At 50.0% G+C, this 16154-nt stretch overlaps 8 protein-coding genes across 8 annotated transcripts; 4 read left to right on the top strand and 4 right to left on the bottom strand.

The window, feature by feature from the left end:
• Window positions 1-2223: 2223 nt before the first annotated feature.
• On the top strand, window positions 2224-4421 carry AUEXF2481DRAFT_330263 (uncharacterized protein). Its single transcript, XM_013486724.1, has one exon. The coding sequence runs from the start codon at window positions 2491-2493 to the stop codon at window positions 4222-4224; it is 1734 nt and encodes a 577-aa protein (XP_013342178.1). The 5' UTR covers window positions 2224-2490; the 3' UTR covers window positions 4225-4421.
• Window positions 4422-4445: 24 nt separating this feature from the next.
• Window positions 4446-5274, bottom strand: AUEXF2481DRAFT_41912 (uncharacterized protein). Its single transcript, XM_013486636.1, has 4 exons — window positions 5215-5274; window positions 5019-5160; window positions 4739-4956; window positions 4446-4632 (listed from the first exon to the last, which is right to left on the bottom strand). The coding sequence occupies exons 1-3, from the start codon at window positions 5244-5246 to the stop codon at window positions 4849-4851; spliced, it is 282 nt and encodes a 93-aa protein (XP_013342090.1). The 5' UTR covers window positions 5247-5274; the 3' UTR covers window positions 4446-4632; window positions 4739-4848.
• Window positions 5275-5808: 534 nt separating this feature from the next.
• AUEXF2481DRAFT_41911 (uncharacterized protein) lies at window positions 5809-7451 on the bottom strand. The gene is made up of 3 exons (XM_013486635.1): window positions 6948-7451; window positions 6445-6894; window positions 5809-6382 (listed from the first exon to the last, which is right to left on the bottom strand). The coding sequence occupies exons 1-3, from the start codon at window positions 6991-6993 to the stop codon at window positions 6129-6131; spliced, it is 750 nt and encodes a 249-aa protein (XP_013342089.1). The 5' UTR covers window positions 6994-7451; the 3' UTR covers window positions 5809-6128.
• A 394-nt stretch (window positions 7452-7845) lies between these two features.
• Window positions 7846-8856, bottom strand: AUEXF2481DRAFT_31240 (uncharacterized protein; the record flags this gene model as incomplete). The annotated part of the gene is made up of 1 exon (XM_013486579.1): window positions 7846-8856. One exon carries the CDS (start codon window positions 8854-8856, stop codon window positions 7846-7848), a length of 1011 nt encoding a protein of 336 aa, XP_013342033.1.
• A 908-nt stretch (window positions 8857-9764) lies between these two features.
• Window positions 9765-10643, top strand: AUEXF2481DRAFT_47580 (uncharacterized protein; the record flags this gene model as incomplete). Its single annotated transcript, XM_013486647.1, has 1 exon — window positions 9765-10643. One exon carries the CDS (start codon window positions 9765-9767, stop codon window positions 10641-10643), a length of 879 nt encoding a protein of 292 aa, XP_013342101.1.
• Window positions 10644-11274: 631 nt separating this feature from the next.
• AUEXF2481DRAFT_31238 (uncharacterized protein) lies at window positions 11275-12605 on the bottom strand (the record flags this gene model as incomplete). Its single annotated transcript, XM_013486578.1, has 3 exons — window positions 11275-11674; window positions 11729-12420; window positions 12537-12605. 3 exons carry the CDS (start codon window positions 12603-12605, stop codon window positions 11275-11277), a joined length of 1161 nt encoding a protein of 386 aa, XP_013342032.1.
• Window positions 12606-13521: 916 nt separating this feature from the next.
• AUEXF2481DRAFT_6737 (uncharacterized protein) lies at window positions 13522-14443 on the top strand (the record flags this gene model as incomplete). The annotated part of the gene is made up of 2 exons (XM_013486534.1): window positions 13522-13716; window positions 13772-14443. 2 exons carry the CDS (start codon window positions 13522-13524, stop codon window positions 14441-14443), a joined length of 867 nt encoding a protein of 288 aa, XP_013341988.1.
• A 622-nt stretch (window positions 14444-15065) lies between these two features.
• AUEXF2481DRAFT_31236 (uncharacterized protein) lies at window positions 15066-15923 on the top strand (the record flags this gene model as incomplete). The annotated part of the gene is made up of 3 exons (XM_013486577.1): window positions 15066-15108; window positions 15162-15378; window positions 15437-15923. The coding sequence occupies 3 exons, from the start codon at window positions 15066-15068 to the stop codon at window positions 15921-15923; spliced, it is 747 nt and encodes a 248-aa protein (XP_013342031.1).
• Window positions 15924-16154: the final 231 nt, after the last annotated feature.

The raw sequence follows: 16154 nt of genomic DNA, 5'->3' as shown, positions 1-16154 counted from the left end.
CTGTAGAGTTGATCTGATCTGATCCCAACTTGTGCTTATTCTGATTTGGGAACGGCACTGGCTTGCTTTATACAAGAGATGAGACTCTGGGGTGCCAATCGTCGTAGGGGGCTATTCTCAGAGCATACGTGAATGTACGGGGTTACCATCACGACCGCAATCGTGTGAAAGGCGTATTTTGTCAGTGTACTACTCTGTGCGAGTGAGCCCTATGCTGGGGTTCGCGAGCGATAGACAGTGAACAAGGCGTGCGGATTGCGAGAAGTTCGATCGTTTTGCGAGCGCGAAGTTGGAGAATCTGGGAACAAGGTGTCAACTAAACGGTCAGTGAGCGATTGCGTCTCCGCCGGTGCATATAGAGACTTGATCAATCTCGTGTCTTAGATCTGCAATATGAGCAACGCAAGCAAAGCAACTCACAGCGAGAGCTGAGGTTCGAACAAGACCTGGCCAAGAAGACAAGACAGCTCCAAGAGTCTACAAATGATCAGAGACATCGACCAGAGGCTTGACTTGCCCAGAACCGCTTGATTGCGTGCCATGACATTCGTCAATCGCCAAGGACTTGGTGAACAGGAGGCGATTACCAGTGATGCATCGAGTATCTGCCATGAGCTTGACCTTCATGCTTGACTTGCAGCCACCTTCTTGGCTTGCTTCATGATTGACGACATGTCTTGTCCTTGCAGCTCCATGACAAAGATACCATGAACAGAAGGAGTGCTAGATGACCGACTGACCCAAGCCGAGCAAAAGGCAGAGCCTTGCCGATCTCTCGAAGTACCTCACACGCTCGCGATGAATCGACAAATGCGGTGAAGAGCGACAGAGCGGCGCTCGCCTGCTTCTAGAACTGATCAATCAGATCCACATAACATACCCCACGACCCCGAAGCATATCTTGCGTGCATGAGCGGCAGAGAGCCACCTGACTCAAGCTTCCTATTGGTTTTGCCGTCCAGACCTATTTGCCATTGCCAGCTCAAGTCTGGCTCAGCCATTCACTTTACGGAGAACCAACACATGTGCTGTAGAAAAGGGAATCATGAGGCGACCATCCCAGCCTCCGGAAAGATAGTCAGGTTCCGGGAGATTGCCAATGCCACACGTGCTGCCCCCAAGGACGGTGTACTGTGTTAGCGACAGAGATAGCCGCGGCCGTTTGGGCAAGACCGAAGAATGAAGGATCGTTGAATGTGCAGGAGATGCCAAGCGGATTATGTTCAGCATTTCAGCCGGTACAAAGTGCAACTATCGCTTGCAACACGAGCGTCGTGAATCGCGCTTCGATAGACACTCCTTAGTTCGAAGGATCGTGGTGGTCGGTGCCATTCCAAGTAATAATGGTTCAGCATGTGTTGCATGGGTGACGAGCATATCCACTCCAAGTCTCGGGATGTCCATCTGCCATCTGGAAACACCACTTGAAGCAAGACATTAGGCGCTCGTACCCTGAGAAAATTTTCTTCCTGTTCGGGATGTCACCGAACCTTCGCAGTCGAGGTGCAGAGATGAAAGTTAGGATGGAAGTGGCTTTGCCAAGTCAACGTGGAGTCCCCGAATGGCCAGGCACGACGAACAACGTGCTACCCCAGACGAACGTGATTGGCTCCTGCTCACTTCACGCCTTCCACACGCTCCTTGGGTCTTCGAGCCTCGCTCGGCTATCTGCAATAAACGTCCCTCGGGCTCACCAATCTACGGCAAGGAGTAGGCTGGCGACGCGACTAGAACAGGATAACATTGCACAAGCCGCGACCACCTGCAATTTTTTCTCGGTCTTGCCGCGACACGTGTGAGTGGGACGACTTTCCAATAATTGGTCCAAATCAAGCAGTCCTGACATTGCATGTACCACAAGCCTGGGACTATCGAAGATTCAAACATACAGATGCTGTCCGCAAGCTTGAGTGAAAGCGAGATGAGTAGCTTCACAAAAGTGATATGCCGAACCATGTTTCGACGGCAATGTGAGCCAGAACATAACCGTAGACGGAAAATATTGCAGATCCAAAGTCAAGTGCAACTCCGGTCGGCCACGAGCAGTGGTTTCTCATGGCCCCACGCGGAGATGGAGCACTCGACATGTTGCTGAACTGGGCCGTTGTGCTAAGTGAACTAAGATTAGGCTTTTGGGCAAGAACCGTCAAGACCGTGCAAGACGTTCTCAAGCACCCCAAGATCAAAAGCTACGGCCTTGGCCGCCTTGTGCGTGATGGAATACAGTCCGCTGATTGGATCCCGACCCAAAGCGCCACAGTCTGGGCCTGCAACCAGTTGAGGAACAAGCAAACACCCGTCTGACAGCCAAGTCGGATGGTCGAGTAAAGATGCTGCAGATAAAAGAAGGCAGCTGCTCACCTCATCCCTGTTCGACTCGTCCATCATCAGCCATTCACTCCTGAAGACAGATCGTTCACAGTCAGATCTTTCTGACTACTTTCCTCTCACATTCGTTGCTTCTATCTCTTAGATAGTAATTCGACAGCAATGGCCGCCGCCGCTCCTCACAGAACCGCAGGTGGAAACGCTGCTTTCCACAACTTCCACAATGACTTCGCTCACATCGAGGACCCCAACGAGCGCCGCAGACTCGCTCTTGCAGAGATCGACAAGGCTCCCTTCGGCTGGTACCACGTCCGCGCCGTCATCGTCGCCGGTATTGGTTTCTTCACTGATGCATACGACATCTTCGCCATTGGTCTCGTTACCAACATGTTGGGTGTCGTGTACTGGCAAGACGCCCCCGGCAAGCTCGCCGGTAAGATTCCCCAGAACTCCGATACTGCCATCAAGGTCGCTACCTCTGGTGGTACCGTCATTGGTCAGGTCGGTTTCGGTTGGCTCGCCGATGTTGTCGGTCGTAAGAAGATGTACGGTCTTGAACTCATGATCATCATCTTCGCAACTCTCGCTCAAGCTCTTTCTTCTGACTCTCCCGCCATCTCGATCGTCGGTATCATCATCTTCTGGCGTGTCCTCATGGGTATCGGTATCGGTGGTGACTACCCTCTCTCTTCTATCATTACCTCTGAATTCGCTACCACAAAGTGGCGCGGTGCCATGATGGGTTCCGTCTTCGCCATGCAAGGTATCGGCCAGTTTGCTGCTGGTATCATCGCCCTCATCGTCACTGTCGGTTTCAAGGAGTCCCTCCAATCTGGAAAGAACGCCGCCGCTTGTGATGGCGTTTGCCAGCTTGCTGTCGACAAAATGTGGCGTGTCATCATCGGTTTCGGTGCCGTTCCTGGATGTATTGCTCTCTACTACCGTCTTACCATTCCCGAGACTCCTCGTTACACTTTCGATGTTTCCCGCGACATTGTCAAGGCCGATTCTGATGCTAAGGCTTACCTCAACGGCAAGGCACACGGCAACCCCGATGAGATCACCCACGTCCAGACTCGCGAGGCCACTGCTGGTCAGCTAGAGATCCCCAAGGCTTCATGGGCTGACTTCTGCCGCCACTACGGTCAGTGGAAGAACGCTAAGGTTCTCATCGGTACTGCTGGCTCATGGTTCTTCCTCGATGTCGCTTTCTACGGTGTCTCGCTCAACAACACAGTTATCCTGACTGCTATCGGCTACACCGGTGGTAACAACATGTACGAGATCTTCCACAAGAACGCTATCGGTAACTTGATCATCGTCTGCGCTGGTGCCATTCCCGGATACTGGGTCACTGTCGCCCTTGTCGACACCGTCGGTCGCAAGCCTATTCAGCTTATGGGTTTCACCCTTCTTACCATCTTCTTCTGCATCTTCGGTTTCGGCTACAACGTCATCGGCACTGGTGGCAAGCTTGGTCTCTACATTCTCTGCCAGTTCTTCTTCAACTTCGGACCCAACGCTACTACCTTCATCGTTCCTGGAGAGTGCTTCCCTACTCGTTACCGTTCCACTTCCCACGGTCTTTCTGCCGCCTCCGGTAAGATCGGTGCCATCATCGCTCAGGTCGTTATCGGTCCTCTCCGTGTCCGTGGCGCCACGGTCCCCGGCACTTCTCCATGGCTCAACCACGTCCTCGAGATCTTCGCCCTGTTCATGTTCTGCGGTATCTTCACCACCCTTCTCATCCCCGAGACCAAGCGCAAGACCCTCGAGCAGCTTGCTGGTGAGGTTCCTGGTACTCCCGAGTACGACGAGAACACCCACGGCGCCGCTCAGAACAAGACCTCCGAGGACTACTCTGAGACCAACCACGCCGAGAAGTCTGCTGTCTAAGCCAAGATTTGCTGATGTTACTTTTCCGATAAAAATGTTCATGGTGTAAATAAACAGGACGCCCAAGCGCTGGGTTGATGTTCTATTCTTTCTTACTTTTCGTACATAACGATGTGGTTTCTTGGTTGTAGCCTCTTTTGATACTTAATGTTATAACAACCTTCACTTTGCAAATTACCTTTTCACTCATGTTGTGCTGCGATCTTTCCTCTCGACGCAAGGCTTGTCTGACATCTCACATGAACGTGTTATACATAGCTATCCATGCATCTATCAACATCTGTTAACCTCTGGCTAGTCAGCTATCTCTCTCGAGCTCGGAACCCAATCCTCATAACAGGAAACCTGGGCCATCTGTCTAAAACCTGTCGCGAATCGACTTGGTGACTGGATCTTCGGCAGCATGTCCTAGAGCTGATGGTAAGCATCATCTATCGCCATCTGATGAATATCACCGGTGTACACGGGCTGGTCTTCGTGATACACTAGCCTTTCCAGCCATGTAACCACCTACCGAGATGTGAAAATGTACGCAACCGATTACGAAAAGTATATCTGCTGTATACCTCTTTCCACCGTCACCACCAAATCCCAATCTCACTCTGCTTCAAACCCCATTTTCCCTTAGGGACTATCGGTCTCGCCTTCAGTCAAGCCAGCGTCCTGCTCATCGATATAAGCACAATCGATGTTTTCACAATCTGCGTCACCATAATCACTCGCATGCACATACTGTCAATGTCGTCAGCACACAATCTTGGCCAGGAAAAAAGGGCTTTGGAAAACTGGGAAACCTGAAGATGATGCCATACACAATCTTTTTCGTCATGGCTGTCGCCAGAATAACAGCAACAAACGTCGCGGGGGAAGAGTTGCATAGGTCCAGCAATTGCCAGGGTCGCGAAGAGAGCGGAGAGGATGAGTGTGTAACGCATTCTTGAGATGGTGTTGTCAGGATAGGAGGATGAGTAGGTGATTTGAAGGACATACTGTGTAGAGTTGTTCCTGAGAAGTTGTATCATAGTTGAGCGGAAGACGGGCCGTCTTATGTACCCAGTATTCTCCGTAGAGAGAGAGAGAGAGAGAGACACAATGCGTTCATGACGATAGCAGCTTTCGTGTTGGCGTGACTGCTTCCGCTGCATCCTCAACTTCTAGTTGACAGTCGAGGACATCCCTAGGGTAATGATCAGACAACGAGTCCACACGTGTGACTTCCACGGTGTTTGTGTGGTAAACTACACCCGCTGCATTCTAGCATCACGATGCCTCCTCCTCCTCATGATCAGTTCTTCGGGGAGGTCGCATCTCTGCCTCTTTCGAAACGAGAATCTCATGCGATCTAGCAGTTCTGGAGGATGCGCGGTCTCAATATGGTATCCATAGACACATTTGGAGATTGGAGCTGCCAGCCACCGATATCATGGCTTTGACATACGGCCGAGAGAGTATTCCAACTAGTTTAGACGTTGAAGGTAGAGGAATCAGATGGTAGACCTCAGGAGCGTCACAATAGTGATCCTGACCAATGATGTGCTTTCGATACACAACGCGGCAGGATCTCGAGAAGACGAGGCATAAGTTTATGTTGTGTTTGCGTGCAGGCAGGTACACTATACTTCATGGGCTTCCATGGCTGTTCAGGGAAAGAGTCTGGACTGTGAAGAGTAAATCAGAAGCGAATTGAAGTCCGACAATTCAAGATATGGACCGAAGAGAGTAAAGCAGAGATATAAAGCCGCTATGAGACAGAGCAAAAGAAAGACGAAATGAAAACAAAATAGAAAACGCAGAATTGGGTATCGCCAGCCATGAAAAAGAAAAGAAAAAAACCAGTCCGACCTTCTATGTCCCTCATTTTGTTGAGATCAACAAAACATCTTGCAGTACGAAGATGTGTATATTTACCAGCACTTTAAGCTGGAGAAGAAACCACCTTTCTTCTTTTTCTTCTGAGGCGATGTAGCAGCAGACTCGGATTCTGAGTAGCGCTGCTTCTCTGCCTCGCTAGTGATGTTTGGTGCAGGTGCAGATTGTTGTGTTTCTGTTGCTGCCGAGATGCGCTGGTTGTGAGGTGTAGGGTTGACGAGGGAAGGGAAGTTTGGGCGCATGCCTGCTGCGTGTTGTTCTCTGGCTTCTACTACGCGCTTGACGATTGCTGTGAGGTGTTAGTGGCTGTCACTTCACCTCAACTGTTGGAGAAGTGTAGTCGGTGCTTACAAGCAAAAGTCTCCTCGATGTTAACGACCTCGCGCGCAGAAGTCTCCATGAAACCACAGCCTCTGCTCTTGGCCCACTCCAAACCCTCGGCCGCACCGACTTGTCTTTGACCCTGAAGATCGCACTTGTTTCCAGCGACCATGATGGCAGGCCAGCACTTTCCCTGCTCTTGTCTATTCTCCCTCTCCATCTCGATCAATTCGGCAAAGAAGTCCAGATTCTCGACCGACTGAGCGTTTGTAATGTCGTAGACCAGGAGGAAAGCGTCCGAAGTCAGATTGGCAGCTGACCACATGCCGCGGTATTCTTCCTGGCCGGCCGTGTCTGTGAGGAAGAGGGAGTAGGTCTGGCCATTGATGGTACGGGTGACTGAGTACGAGTCTTCAATTGTGGGATCGTAGTCGTGCGTCCAGGCTGAGCGTACGATGCGAAGGGTGATTGACGATTTGCCTGGCGCATCTTGTGAGCTGAAGTCGTTGCTGCGCTAAGTGAGGGGTACATACCACAACCACCGTCGCCGCAGATGGTAATTGAGATCTTGTCGTCCATTTCTTGGACCTTCGCTGTTGTGATATGCGTGTATGGAGAGATGCGAGTGTTGGTTACAAAGGAGCGAAAGTGATGCGAATACAGGGATGCTGAAGGAACAAAGTACAAAGGTGTCAAGGATGGTGTCGCCGAAGAAAGTGGTACAGTTGCCGGGGTCCGATGGGTCGCCTTGCCGCCGAGAGGTACGGGTCGAGTGAAGATTATAAGAGATCAAGTGAGTGAGTGAGCAACTGCCGGCCGAGTGGATTGCGCCAATGAATGCTTGACTGGAACGAAAAAGCGAAATACCATCTAAGTCAAGCGCAGAGTCATGTCGATGTCGATATGGTCGAGCGGTCCCTTGGTTTTGGAGACGCTCGGTCCATTCGAGCCCAACTCTGGAGATGCACCGTCGATCATTCGACTCCGCCGCTTCCTCATTTAACATCCGGATCTGCTTTCGTCTGAGCGGCCATGCAGAAATACATGGCGCTTGCTCTAGCCTTCATATCTGCACTGTCAATGCTGTACAAGAGCACTCCTTGGACCAAGAAGCATTCGAGATCCTTCTCTTGAACCCAAATTGCGAACAAAGATCCAACGGCTCCGTCCCATGCTGAAACACTTCCGAACCACGAATCCACGATGGCGCCAAGCCCCACTGTTTAGAGCTAGCTTCTGCATGTCGACTCGTGCTCAATCTTCTTTTGTCGCGTGAATGAAGATAAGATCAATCGCATGTTCGATCAACGACTTGGCCCAGACTTGACTTCAGCCAACCGAGTATCCATTGCTTCACGGGTTTGACAACGAAAACTTGCGTTACTCGATAACATGTATAATGAGTTGGTTGTATTGTGACAGTACATACGTCTACTTGTTCTTAGCCCAATCTCTTGCCTGGACATTCTGTAACTGTGGCATGTCATATGCTTGAGGCGGCAGATCAACATCCTCAGGCGCTGTGATGATGCCAAACTCCTCGGTGTAGTGAGAGCTGCTCCCATAGAACCCGACAATCTTCTCTCCTGGCCCAGCCTCCAACACCTTGATGTCTTTGCTCCCAAAGATACTACCAGTGAACCAACTCGTGTTCAGCGCTCCTGCTTTTGTTCCATCTGACAAAGTCATGCTTATACCACCTAAAATCTTGTGATCCCAGCCTGACAGCTTGACTTCCACTTTGACGATGTCGACGCCTGGTGGGATGTGCAGCTTCTGCGAGTTGCCACCACCAAAGTAGTGTGCTGAGCCGCTCTGAGTATAATGAAGCCCACAGGGTGTCTTGTGTCCATCTTCATAGTAGATGACTGCTCCATCGAGAATAGCACCAACACGCAAGTCGATGGTATTTGCTCTGCTCAGTTTACCATCCGGACCCTTTTCGTTGAGCAAGACTGCCCATTTGTGTCCTTCCAGCTTTGCGTCGTCATCGTCATCGCTTTCATCGATGCATCGCGTGCAGGTTCCTACTGCTGATTGTTTGCGTAATACGATGTTCGAGCGGTATATTTGAACAAATTCCCGACATACCATTTGCCAGACATTTGCGACTTTCCTGACTCGTCCATTACAGCCAAGGACTTCAAGACGAAGTGGTACAGACTCGTCAAAATCAAGCCGATGAAACGAGACAGACTTAGTGTTTTGCCCGGACAATGAACAGTCATAGGTTGCTGTCTCGCTATTCGCACCGTTGACGATTGTGATTTGCGCAATACCAGCTTTGCAATCGATGACTATCGTATCGTTCTCAGAACTCTCGGAAAAATGCGGTGTAATTGAGGGAGTATCGTTCGACCTCTTCGGAATTGCACTTGGCTTTGACCTGCGTCGTCGGCGTACATCGCGCACGCTGCGCTGTTTGATGGTTGAAATACGCATCTTGAGGTATGGTTTGGTGGTGGTTCTGGAATTTCCAGGAAGGGGATGACTGTGTACTGTCAAGGTATTGAAAAGGTGTGTATGTGATAAGACTGTTGACCATAGACGAGGTACGATGGACACTAAATAGCACCTCAGCCATAATACAAAATATTGATCCCTCACCAATACACAGGGTCTATGCTGCCTGCCATCAATCTGGCTACAGGCAACATTGACCCAGGGTAGATGTGGTTCCAGGCATCAACAGCCTTGGCTTCGCGGCACAGGCTGAAACGCACAAAATCCAAGCTCAAGTCGCGTCCTGCCTGATGGCTCAGGCACTTTAAGAATATCCGAATACGACTGCTCAGATCTCCCACGCGTTGGCAGTCCAGTTGACGCGTGAATTGATAGCAATTGCCTCAATAAACAATGGTCTAGTCATGTCGTACTTTGCTGTCCGCAGCATAACGGACCGGGTCGGCTGTCCGAAGAGAGTACAGTCGTATTTCAGGATCTCACTGGACTTGCCATTTATGACTGTGATCTGCGCAAGTCCGTCTATACATGCGATGACTATTTTGTCAGTTACACCGCCGCTGGCGCATTTTCTTTCCATTGATGGAATCGCGCTGAAGTTTGGGTCCTCGTAGCGCTGCTTGACTGTCGAGTCTCGCATGCGCCGCATAGCTTATATGTAGAAGCCTGTCAGAAGAGGTAGGAACGTACTCAGAGACAGCGAACGTGTACAGGACGATGAATATGAGCCTCCCGACATGAAGAAGATGGTTTCCGCTACTTTCGAAATCGCAGCCGCTCCTCGCTTGCAAAACACCAGGGATTGGTTTGGATTTACGTCATACCTCGGCCATCATCGACTCCTCTCTTCCAATCGCGTGTCCTCTCACCACGTTACAATCATCAAAATGAGCGACAAACATGAAAAACACACGAAGCCGATAGTATCTGTGATATCTGGTGGCATTGCTGGTGGTGTAGAAGCATCAGTCACTTATCCCTTCGAATTTGCCAAAACAAGAGCTCAACTACATGTTCGGAAAGCAGGAGTACCATACCCGAGAAATCCGTTCGCAGTCGTCGGTCAGGTGTATAGTCAGGAAGGGCTTCGCGCGTTGTATAAAGGATGTGGAGCGTTAGTTGTTGGATCTGTCGGCAAAGACGCCGTCCGCTTCTTATCCTTCGACCAAGTCAAAAATGCATTCAAGGATCCAGAAACTGGCACCTTGTCGCCCGTGCGGAACATGCTCGCCGGTATGGCTGCTGGAGTCGTTGCTAGTGCGACAGCTGTCACTCCAACAGAAAGAATAAAGACTGCTTTGATCGACGATGCCCGGGGACCCAAGCAGTTCACATCAACGCTTCATGCTATCAAGACGATCTTGACCGAAGATGGCTTCAAAGGTCTATATCGAGGATTTGCAGGAACGACATTAAAGCAAGCATCAGCCACGAGTTTTCGCATGGGTACTTACAACATCTTGAAAGACTACGAGAAGACCCATCACATCGAGCAGAACACAGCTGCGAACTTTGCCAACGGTGCAATTGCTGGTACCACTACGACGCTGGCGACACAACCTTTTGATGTTATCAAGACGAGATCACAGACGGCAAAGGCAACGACTACCAGGGAAGCCATTGCGGGGATATGGAAGGATGATGGTATTCGTGCTTTTTGGAGAGGTACTGTTATGAGATTGGGTCGTACTGTGCTGGCTGGTGGAGTTTTGTTCACGACAGCAGAGGCTGTTGCAAAGATCATAAATCCAATTCTAGACCCGTAGCTGAGCAGAGTTGGATCAAGACATAAAAAATGCTGTTGCACCGTGGCACCGTCCATCCTGGGTGTCTCGAGATCTCGTTCGGCTACTGGTCATGTGAACACTCGAGTGTCATAAACAAGGACCATATGAGCTCATCCTTTATACCAGGTCCGGCGTACGATTACCGGTCAGCCGCCCGCTATCAGGCAGAGATACTGCAAATCTCTGGCCTTATTGCCCGAGATCGCACTTGTGCCTCTCATGCCGGCATTAGCTGCCTCGAAGCTTCGTGAACAGCATATAATTACCATCCAATAGGCATTTGATCTTGACTCAAAAAGACTGTTCGTGAGAATCTGTTGTCATGTCAACCTGTCCATGTTGCAAGTTGATCATGTTTCTTTTCGTTTCACCTCTCGATCGTGCTGCCGAAGCTTTTGCGAAGCTCCTCATGAGCTGTGTTGTGTAACTCATGTTCCATGGGTGTATTGGGTGTAGTGAAGACACGGGAGGTGGCTGGCTCATACCAAGTTAGCGTGAAGCTCAGCGCATAGTAGGCACCTTGAGCTTGAGTAAGGAAGCTGAACCAGAAATCATCGTTGTTGTCCGGGCATCACAGGCGAACTCTCCATCAGTGGCCGTGGAAATTTCTTCAATCCGATGGAGTGTTCAGAGATGATGTATCGTTGACCACTGCGACCCAGGCTTGTTGTACCAGAACGGCCCATGCAACATTGGACTTTCGAAGAATTGGCAGTATGGTTCTGACCAGTCGCTTGCCAGAGCTTCTTGCCCACCATCGGTCTCGGAGTAAGTGTATGATGATTCCAAAGTGTGCAAGTATCGCGAGAGCCAGTGGCTCTCTATTTTCGATGACGTGGATCATGTTGTCGCCCAAGGTCACTGGCCATGTCATGATACCCGAGAAAAGCCCACCTGTGCAGTAGATCTGCATAGCTTCTTGGAGATCAGATATGGAATCGGAGTAAGACTTCGCATTCACGTCGTCGGGAATCTCACGTCGCAAGTGTTCCAAGGTAGATTCGACCATACTGGCACATGTCAGCCCGGTTACCAATACCAGCCTCTAGCTAGGATGATCTCACCGGCACATGTCTGGCAGTGGCACTCCCGTGCTGTCCTCAGACTCGATCTGAGTTGGCGTATGAGGAGTAAATAATACTCCAAAGCTTGTGAGACGTAGATAATCATGATACTCGTTCTGTAGCAGGCCGATTCCGCTCAGAAATTGACGCAGCTCTAGAATGTCTAAAATTGCATCTGAGAGGTGATTTTTCCCTTCCATGTGAGATTGTGCCATGGAGAAGACCATGATGAGGATCGAACACGCAAATACAGCCTCGCAGTTCGAGAGATTGACGTCACCCAGAACGAGTTGAAAGCCTGTAAGGGCTTTGTTCTGGTATTCCAGAGCAGCACGATCCCAGGTTGAACCCTTCTCTGAAGCGTCGATAACTAGCTGTCGTGCTGATAGCGCGAGAAGGGCATCCAACAGATATTCGTGACCTAGAGCCAATTCTGGTACCACGATTTGCCAAAGGTGAGTTTCGTCCGAGTGTTGACAAAGAGTTCTGTACGCTTTGGTCGACCAGTTGTGCATGAGGCTCAATTCCGTGATCCTAGAGATGGCAGATTGTGAGAAAGCAAGGGCTCCAGGTTCCGATTGATTGGAAGGTGATGCTTTTACGCTGTCTGTATTTTCGCGGCTCTCGGTGATGAAGCTGCAAACAACATCCCGTTTGAGACAGTAGCCACAGCTCGGAATTGCTTCATCACACTGTCAAAGATATGTATCAGCAATATGTACATGATAGTCTTGTCAACAACGAGGTGGATGCTGCGATTGTGATTGTGATTGTGGCTGATGAATGCGTGTCTCGCGTGCAAGCTGACCTTAACATGACGTTGTTTGCAACCAGCGCATCCTCGACGAGACTTGGTGTGACTCTTACGCTGCGGCATGTCTGGTTCGAAAGAGGGTAGGCTCAAATACTTGCACGGCGTATGGCACACGAAGGAGCCATTTCTAGGAGGATAGAGCCCCGACCACTTCGGTCCCGGCACGTTCCCGGAATGATCCTGCCCTAAACGTTTTGCGTGCCCTCGAACAAATCCTCAGGTGAACTCAAAACCGGACAAAATATTCCCATTGACCTTAATCACCTAACAGTACGGATATGCCACATGCGATGCTGACGACGACAACACCACAGTCGGCCGCTGTCTTCGCTTTCTTTTTCGCTCTTTTCACTCATCTGGGTCAAGCAGAATGATTAAGCATATTGCGCAGGCACTGCGCATACTATAATTAGCAGTGAGCGGCAGATACAAGGAGATGCGCAATACGTAATACGCAATACGTGATACGTGATACGTAACGAGCACGTCAACGGTTTCAACTCAGCGTCTTGTTACTCAGATGAGGCCCAATCCGCTCTCATGAATCTTCGCTTATTTCATGCTACTTCCCCAACGGCGTCAATTCAGACGTCCTGACAGCCGCTTGTTAGGCTCACACTCGAGCTCTGTTTGAACGCATGTACCGACAAGCAGCCTCCTCAGATTGTGCATCATAGCTCATACGCAATACGCAAGTACGACTTCCGTTTGCTGAGCCAAATATGCTGCGCCTTGAGGTCTCGGATCGACTAAGTGTCTATAATAGCAAGTACATCCTGTGCCATGTACAATTCTCGTTCTCGTCCATCCTGTCGTTTGCATCCAGTACTTCGCCTGTGTGATCTGAACTTGTCCAATCTCATATCCTCCTTCTATCTCGCCAGTGGCCAAATCTTCCTCGCTCTCAACTTGTTCACCCGGCATCGCAAGTTCGACGTGAGACCTCAGCCAATTCTCAATCCGATCGATTCACACGAACATGTCGGACTCTGGAACTCAGTATGGCGACTTCAAGCTTTATCGCTATGATCCCAGCATGGCTGCTGCGATTATTTTCATAGTCGCCTTCATTCTGGTGACTGCACTACACTTCTATCAAATGATCAAGACGAAGACCTATTTCTTCGTGCCGTTCGTGATAGGTGGATTATTCGAAGTGATCGGCTTCATAGCAGTAAGTTGACCTTGGAAGTATAAACATGATCACAATGACTTACCTCTCGCTGTAGCGCGCCAAATCAAGCCAAGAAGCTCCCGACTTCAGTATCCCTGCCTACTCGATCCAGGCCATTCTGATTCTCATCGCGCCCGCTCTGTTCGCTGCCAGCATCTATATGGAACTTGGACGCATCATCCTCCTCACGGATGGCGAGCAACATAGCATCATCCCGAAGAAATGGCTCACCAAGATTTTCGTCATCGGCGACGTTATCTCCTTCTGTCTCCAGGCCGCAGGTGGTGGCATCATGGCATCAGGCACACTTCAAGCGCTGGAGAACGGTGAACACATCACCATCGCTGGTCTCGTTATCCAGATACTGTTTTTCGGCTTCTTCGTCGTTGTCAGCATTACCTTCAATGTCCGCATGAACAAGATTCCTACCAGCCGCAGCGTGATTTCGTTCAATCCTTGGAGAAAGCATCTTTACACTCTCTACGGAGGCAGCGCACTGATTCTTATCAGATCGATCTTCCGTTTGATCGAGTATGCTCAGGGCAATGACGGATACCTCATCTCGCATGAGTGGTTCTTATACGTTTTTGATGCTTGTCTCATGCTAGCTACCATGCTCCTATTTGCCTGGTTCCATCCCAGCGAGATCTGGGCCATGTTGAACAAGAATGGTGGAAGGATGGCGGTCCACGGTTATAAGATTGAAGCAGCGATTCCTATGGTTTGAGAGATTGTTGAATACTCGTTTTACCGTTGCCGCATATAGATATCAAGCTGGAGGGTCGTATTCTATAAGCGCCTCCGAAATCAACCAATGAAACCTTCCACCACAGCTTGACATCCTTACAACCATGCCATTTGTGCCGCACCATATGAGATGACCTCCACAGACCGTGTTTCGAGGTTAGAGTGAGCGTACAGAGCGAAGCGACTCTTTGATCGCGGAGTGCATCTTGGTGACCATCAAAACGATCTAACAGAAGGTCTTCTGTAGCCAGACGTCTTTTACAAGAATAGCTGCTGGAAGTCGCTCACCACTATCTTCAGACTCAATAGTGGTCGACGTTGATGGTATGTACTAGATCTCGGCTGATAAATGTTTTTTGATGCTAGGACAACAAACAGAATTCTTGTATAACGGATGTTAAGACGCTCCGACACGCAGCGACGAGAAGCTGGAATCAGGGTCATGTATAGCCGGAATGCTGACTCATTGTGATGATCTGCAAACGCGTGATCAAGGCGACGATAGCGACGATAACGATGGGCACCTCTGACCACCCAGGCCTCATTTCTTGCCCCAGCCACTCCCTGCTTTCGTCCGACCTATTTTTGTCGAACTTGCGAAAATGAGTATACTCGCTCAAAAAACCGTGACACTTGTCACTGGAGGTTCGGCCAATTCGATGTACATTGATGGTCCTAGCTGACATGATATGTGTCAGGCAATGGCGGCATTGGTTTCGCACTCGTTGCCGCACTGTTAACTAATCCATCCAACCATGTGCTGCTTGGAAGTCGTTCCATCGAGAAAGGTCAGAAAGCGATAGCGGATCTAGAGTTTCTTAAACCGCTTGGTACCGTGGAGCTTCTACAAGTTGATGTCTCGAGTGAGGAGTCAATCAACGCGGCGGCGAAGCAAGTAAAGAGCAAACACGGCAAGTATGTGACTTGATCCATCTGAAGATTTAGTGGTCCCGGTTGCTGATTTCGATACCAGGCTGGACGCGCTTGTCAACAATGCCGCCATCGCTATTCCTCCTGGTTCACTCGCCGAACAGATGGCAATTTGCTTCCAAACAAATGCCACAGGACCTTTGTTAATGGTCGAAGCATTTACTCCCATGTTGCTAAAATCCGACCAGACGCCACGCATCATCAATGTCTCTACCGGTCAAGGATCCATCACGAAGCGGCTTGACCCCACCGCACCTGGTTATAAGATCAAAGGCATACAGTACCGTGCCAGTAAGACTGCACTCAACATGGTGACAGCTTCTCAGGTAGCCGAATTGGGCGAACAGGGCGTCAAGGTCTTCGCCTACGATCCAGGTTTCACACAATCGAGCTTGGGACCGCACAACAAAGCGGAGTTCGGGGCGAAGCCTGCGAGTGAAGCTGCAGCACCAATTATCAAAGTCTTGAATGGCGAGAGAGACTCCGAGCATGCCTGCTTCCTACATGCCACTGGCCAATTTCCTTGGTAGAACCGACTGGGGATGCCTCGAGGCTAGCGTTCGTTTTCGCGTGGAGGTAGACAACAACAAGCCTTTACTTCATCCGTACTGGTAGAAAGTGTGCGATCACCGTCGATCTCAATTCTGGCTATCTGTCCATATGGTTAGTCAATCTTGATAGTGCGTCTACTCTTCCCTCTTAGAGCTCACCAGCGCACAATAAAGGTCGAAAGTGCATATCGCATATCCTCGATGACAAGC

The sequence above is a fragment of the Aureobasidium subglaciale genome (genome assembly GCF_000721755.1).
Source record: "Aureobasidium subglaciale EXF-2481 unplaced genomic scaffold scaffold_16, whole genome shotgun sequence".
NCBI lineage: Eukaryota > Fungi > Ascomycota > Dothideomycetes > Dothideales > Saccotheciaceae > Aureobasidium > Aureobasidium subglaciale.
This window is presented reverse-complemented; position numbering and strand designations above follow the sequence as displayed.